Source organism: Ascidiella aspersa, chromosome 5 (assembly GCF_963924565.1).
Source record: "Ascidiella aspersa chromosome 5, kaAscAspe10.2, whole genome shotgun sequence".
In the NCBI taxonomy this organism is placed as follows: domain Eukaryota; kingdom Metazoa; phylum Chordata; class Ascidiacea; order Phlebobranchia; family Ascidiidae; genus Ascidiella; species Ascidiella aspersa.
In genome coordinates this window covers 19,306,912-19,313,653 of record NC_139451.1, presented here as the reverse complement: position 1 = coordinate 19,313,653, position 6,742 = coordinate 19,306,912, and the positions used below count along the sequence as shown (strand labels likewise).

The 6,742-nt window shown below is 37.3% G+C and overlaps 1 protein-coding gene across 1 annotated transcript; it reads left to right on the top strand.

Annotated features, from left to right (window-relative positions):
- Window positions 1-282: 282 nt before the first annotated feature.
- On the top strand, window positions 283-6,282 carry LOC146145241 (growth hormone secretagogue receptor type 1-like). Its single transcript, XM_083389516.1, has 7 exons — window positions 283-631; window positions 1,288-1,416; window positions 2,021-2,153; window positions 3,100-3,228; window positions 3,657-3,796; window positions 3,961-4,190; window positions 5,048-6,282. Exons 1-7 carry the CDS (start codon window positions 453-455, stop codon window positions 5,338-5,340), a joined length of 1,233 nt encoding a protein of 410 aa, XP_083245642.1. The 5' UTR covers window positions 283-452; the 3' UTR covers window positions 5,341-6,282.
- The last annotated feature ends 460 nt before the right edge of the window (window positions 6,283-6,742 follow it).

Sequence of the window (6,742 nt, the reverse complement as noted above, 5' to 3'; positions counted from 1 at the left end):
TGCCAGCAAAACAGATAACGGGTGTTAGTGTTTCATTTTGGAGAACATTTTGTCCTTACAAAGTTTCAATCTGTAATGATTAAATTTGCTAGCGGTGGATATTTTTCGTTATAGATTCTATTTGAGTAAGAATATTAGCAGAACTGAAGATGCTTTTTGCGTAACTATAGTATTCTGCTTTTGTTGAATAAAGTTGTTTTGGATCTTTTTTACAACTTTCCTATAAAACTTTGGTTTTGCTTGGATTGTTAATTTGTATTTGTTGTTTCTGAAGGCGTCCATTTTATAGGAGATTGCACATGTATCTTTCAGACATAAATTAAAAAACGACATAACAAAATGCCAACTTTCCGACGTCAAAGTTTACGCAACAAAATTAGTTAAAGATATCATCCATCATTTTGAATTTGTAGGTATACGGTACCACTTATATTCAAGCACTCTGAAGCAAAATGTACATGCTTGGCAAAACAAATGACGCCTCTCGTTCCACTACGACCTTTTTATCCACGCTTGCTTCAACGCCGTACGACGGAATGGCGGAAACTTCGAGCGGCATGGCACCGATGTTTTCGTCGTCGTCGCTTGGCAACGTGACGTCAGATGCATGGGATGCAAACGTCACTCAAGAGTACGTATGGATCAAACGTATATCTATGTTCGCAACGCACATTTTTGTTTACTGCCCTTTATATATAAATGCATCTTTGCGTGTATTATGGTAAAGAAAGCGTTTCTGATGCACAATAAAAATTCAATTGAAAACGCATTTTATTCTGGTTAAGCATTTAGAATGGTTTCTGCTTTGAAACTACTCTTGATCAATAAAATACGCCTATTCGACCTCATCAAGTAGATTTCATCAAGGTCTACCTTATGCTGTATAGTACTAGATTGGTTTTGTCTATTTTCCTATGTCAGCGTTTACATGAAATGCGGCACAAACGCTAAATTATTAAGCATAAACAATTATTTTTAACGAAAAATGGAGGGAAAATCTAACCCATGGTAAAACTAATCAAACAAGACTGTAAAGCATTCATCAATCAGATCGTAAAGCTTTCGAAACTTGTGTGTAAGATTGACGCTATAAAACACAACTACTGTTGCCTATGAATAAATTATGGAGCGAAACAGCTGTGATTCACTAATATCAAAAAGGTTGGGAGGCCAGACTTTGCAATTGATCCACTTCAAAACTTAACCTTTTCCTCTACTCGGTGGAAGACTTCTGTTTTTAATCGGTTTATTATTATTTTGTAATCACTGTTGCTTTGTTTTCAACAGGCCATACATTCGCCCGTTTGACGACAACGGCATTATCGCTTCAGCCGTGATCATTTTCACGTTCATGGTCATCGGACTCACCCTGAACATTCTCACAATTATCGTTATAACAACCAACTCCAAACTGAAGTACGTTAGTGTTATTTATGCTTTTTTTTCAAAACATTTCAGCCTATTTTTGTAGTGTTAAAAATAGCGGTTATAGATTAATTTTGATGAATAATATTCACCACTAGGGATGTCCAATAATAATTGTATCGGAGCCGATACCCGATGCTAAGTGGTAGTATCGATTCTCATCCTATACTAAGTATCGGTGCAAAAGCAATACCAAATTAACATTGGAATTTAAGCCATGATTTGCTATTCAACGCAGCGATTCAAACTTGAAAGGTAAATTTATCGAAAATAATATAGTAGGTTATCAACTGGAGGTAACTAAACTTCTAAACCAAGAAGCAAATTGTGCCATAAATAACCTGGAAAAAGGCCGTTGGATGTTTAAGTTACCAATTTTGCTTGACGTAATTTGGTATCGGATCGCATCGCGTTACTTTTAGTCCGAAATATCGGGCATCGGTATCCGAATAAAAGTATCGGACATCCCTATGCCACACTTTTATCCGTTCGATTTGCACCAAATGAAAGATGGACATATTATTACGTTACGGGATTCTTTGTAAATGAGTCAACAACTGTCGTGTTAGTTAACGCTCCATAATATTTCTTGCAGGAACATCTTCATGCACTTTATAGTGTCTCTGTGCGTCTCAGATCTCATTTCGGCGCTGATCAGCTGGCTCTTTCTCTACAGAAGAACCTGGGGCTTCGACCAGTGGTCCCCGCTGCCGCAAGTGTTTTGCCGGGTAAGTTCGCCATATTTGGTAAACATCACCGTCTTACCAATTGCCAGTTCGCTGACGAATTTTAAGATATTTTAAACATCGCGACACGCGATTACTATAGGGAATGTCTTTCGAGTAATAAACAACATTGTTTTATTTTTTTATTTTTTTTTTGACTGGGCCGCGAATCTGTTCATTGTTTTTGTCAAAAAGCGTTTGATTGACCAAAGCATTTTACCCTAATTTTGTCCTCCATATTGTGAAAGAGTTCTCATAATCAGAAGTTTTACGATAAACACAACTTTTTTAGGAATATGAAACATTTTCTTAATATATTTTGTGCGATGTTACAAGATCACATGTCTATATATAGTTTGCGTTGCGAAATCCAAGCATTTAAAAAGGTTAAAATTATGTATTGACTCCAGCAACGAATTGCTTTTTATTGCCACACATCGCAAAAAAATACCTGCTTAACGTAGGTCTAGTTCATCCTTGATCCTCAAATATCCCGTGTACCGAAAACTGCTTAGTTGACCAACGCATTGCTTACTTTGCTGCTAACTTTTACTGCCTCGTTTTATGTGCTTTATACCTTTGTGGAAAATACAGAATCGTTTTTCGCCCGTTTTTTTTTTGTCAAACATAGGTACAAAACTTTGAAACTGGATCTCTCTGCGTGTTTCTTCTTGTTTGTATTTTGTTGTGTTTTAGCTTATAATAATTCGTTAATACAGGGATGAAATAAATTTCAACATCTAAACAACCGGGTTTTAGGTTTATACGTTTTGTAATTGGTTTAGTCTTCATAATTTTGTCTGGATTCAGAATCGTTTGTTTTCACCTTTCGTATTTCGGCAGATTGTTTTAGTCGAAGAAATTATTTTGATTCCGTCGTTTTATTGTGCCAAAAAAGGGAAGTAAGTTGTTGTTTACAAAGATGCATCTCCCTCTGTTGAATTTCTAGTTCTACTGGGCAGCGGACCTCATGACCAACTACGTTACTGCTCTACATATTCTCTCCTTCGCAATCTTGCGATATATCTCGATTCAGTTTCCCGTTCGATTTTCGAAGCTCACCCTAAGACACGGAAGGGTAAGTTTTGATTTGAGTTTGGAGCATTTTATTACCAATTCAACTCAAGTCCAATCAGATACACCATTTTGGTTTTATTTTGGTTTTATTTTGCCGATTGGATCACTATCAGTAGTTAGCCGATTGGAGCACTATCAGATTTAATTATTTAAATAAATAAAATTTCGAATTATCGAAATTGCCCTAGACTCATCGTACTCTTCAGATCCCGTAAAATAATATAAAAGCTTGGAGCATAATGGTTGCAAGTTGTAGTAAGACGTAATAAGAATATCAAAGACCACATAGAAGTAGGTATCATTTTGAACGTTTCGAACAACTCTTTATTCATTTTCAACATCTAAAAAAACTGTTACACGTATGATGAGTCGTTTAGGTTTTCTGTTATCTACTTTTAAATAAAATTTACATTTTTGTCTTCTCTTCAGATCTGGATGGCTGTCATTTGGCTTACTTGTTTTCTGTGTGGATTTATCCCTTACTTTATTCTCTTTGACGCAAGGTACAGAGATCGGATGAGCGCTTCGCCGGACGCAAGGTGGCCTTCCTGCACCGTTGTTATGGAAACGTACGTGTAAAACGTTGATCGTTGAGCTTTTAGCTATGCGATCAAAATAAAACAATAACGTTAAAATATTTATTTTACTTGGTTTTTGTAATAGCTGCATTGAAACGAATGCCTCTCTGTTCAACTGTGTTGTACAATAAAAACATTGGGTTTATCCTTTTAAGGTATGACGCCTACATACTCTACGCCCAGATCGGCTACTCCTTGTTCCTATACGCTCCCACGGTGGGCGTGGTTCTAACGTCAGTTCTTATCGGCGCCACCGTTCGGAGGCGCTTGAGTGCGACCACGTCATCGAGAAACCCGGAACGCCAAGCTAGAAAGGAGAGGCAAGCCGTACTTCAACTTTCTCTCATTGTCCTTTCCTTCCTAATCGGATACGTGCCTTTCACAGGTAGAAGCAACAAGGTTTAACAAATAAAAGTGGTACAAACAAGGCGGATGCGTAAAAAAGCTTGTGCCGGCTTTAATTGGATGATTTAAGTTTTAGTAAACTTAAATTGATGTTTATGAATCACTTGGCTGTACTTGATCTCGTGAGTAAAAGACTTTTAACAATGCACTTTACGAGTCAATAAACTTTTACTATGGAACAAACGTCAAATAGACTTGTTCCTTGGATTTTATTATGTGTTACTGGCAAAACAAAATTAGATGGCTAAACGAAATTTAAAAGCTTTATATTTTTTGGCACACACCTAAATGCTAACTGTGTGGTAACCTATGGTAAACAAGAAACTGTGACAATTATTTGGGTTTTTTTCTTTTAAAAGATTCGAAACAGATACGTTTGTTCTGTTCCATGTATTACCGCAAAAACTGTTCTAATAAGATACTGGATGTGCGATAGTCGTTTCCGATACCCTGTGCCGAGTGTTTTTTTTCTTACCCGTTCCTTATTGCAGTGTTTGTGCGATTCTAATATCAAATTAATATACGCGTTTTGCGATTCAACGCAGTGATTTCTAACTGAGAGACATGTTAATAAAAAATGAATCCTTGGCGTTTGAGCTAATTTGGCCTAATAATAACTTCTTGAAACGCTATAATCCAATCTGTTTTGCTTGTTTGAGCATACTAAGACATAATTTGGTATTAGATCGACCAAAGTATTTTTTCCAAAATTAACGCCATCGATGTCGGAATAAAATGTAAAATACCGGACACCCTTTTAAATACAACAATATCTCAGCGAGGTTAAAATTTTTTTGAGTTTTAACGAAAAGGCTAAATTTGGCATAAATGTTTCAGCGTACGAGTTCTGGTCTGTGCAGCCGCGCCCCAACACAATGTACTACAAGCGCTTCGACTACTGGTTCGGCATGAGCGAGTACTTTGTCCTCCGATTCTCCGAGTGCCTGAACCCGGTCTTCTACAACCTCGGCTCGGCCAAGATGCGCAAGTGCACTTGGCGCTACCTCGCCTCTCACTTTTCCTGTCAGTCCGGATGCAGGAATCGGTGCGCATGCGGGAAGGGCGCGGGAGCAGTTAGGAGCACTCCACCTAGTAGCTCGCCAGGAGGAACGAAGGACTACGGGGTGTGAGGCTTATATACGAGAATTTTTAGTATATGAGATCTTTGTTTTTCGCATATCTGTAAGACCAGAAACGTCAATTGTCCCATGGCGTCTTGAATTTTGTTACACGTTTTGAGTACCGTATTGTTCAGGGGTTCCCAACTTGTGGGCCATGGCCCCCTAGGGGTCGCACCCTAAGCCTAATGAAATTGTCATGCCATTGCTGTTGTCTTTTCCATCAACATAACGTCGTGAATGTGGGGTTTCAACAATGTTACTTCCAAAGACAGAGCAGCGCAGTGTCTTGATTATTCAATATGACATGCGGCTGGCTGTTTCCACCACTAAACCAGCAATTAGGACATGTTCAAAGCAAAAACAAGCAAAAAACACTATCATGTTAATTGTGTGTTGTATTTATATCATTTTATTATTCTAACTACCGGCTACTGTATAAACCATTTTTTTTAATTAAAATGATGTTTCTTAATTTTTTCAAAAGGTTAAAAAATTAGGGGGGTATTGATTTCTCGAAATTTCCAAAGGGGCCACGGTGTAAAAAAGGTTGGGAACTCCTGGTATAGTTTAAACAGTTGAGAATTTTGTGAGAAGAAAAATAATAACTTTTCGCGTTGAAGTAGATTCCAAACAATTTTTTAATTGACTCGTCTATTACTGTTATTTCAATAATACACGCTCGTTTGGTCGAAACAACCAACTTAATTTGCCAAAGGATTGGTTTATTTTGCCTTTCATAAATTTGTTTTGGTATCTTTGGTGCGCATCATAAATCTCGGCGTTGTGTGATTACTGATTTTTTTGAATTTTTTCGTGCAAGGCAAATGTTATGCTATGCGTTTCTGCGCTATTCGAAACTTTTTCCATTCGGTGTGAAATTAATTTAGAAACGACCGTAATTGATATTCATTGTCTTTCATCTCACTGCCATTTGTGTATAAAAAACACAATCTAACTGCATTTTTGCACTTCGTATATGGTTTGCGTGTAATCCAATATACACATTTTCTCAGGTTGACAACGAATGCATGTCAGTTTATTACAGTCATGTCAGTTTATTGAACTTCTATAGTTCTACATAAAGTAAAACGGTTTGATATATGGGTTGGCAAAGATTGCTTTGTAGCATCAGTGTCAAAAATTAAAATAAGGCACATAAGGGTATTCGCTAAAAAACATAGTATTCAATGAGCATTCATTCGACGGCTATAGAAACACAATGTGATACGATCCTGGGCGTCGTTTATCATATCCTAAACCAGTTTTTCTCAGCCTTTTCAGGCTAGCGGCACCCCTCAGCAATAATAAATTGATTTCGGCACCCCTACAAGATTTTTCAATAGGTAAATCACTATAATGTCGCAACAAACAAAACTGAGCAACACACATCAACTCTATGCAAGTTACAGTT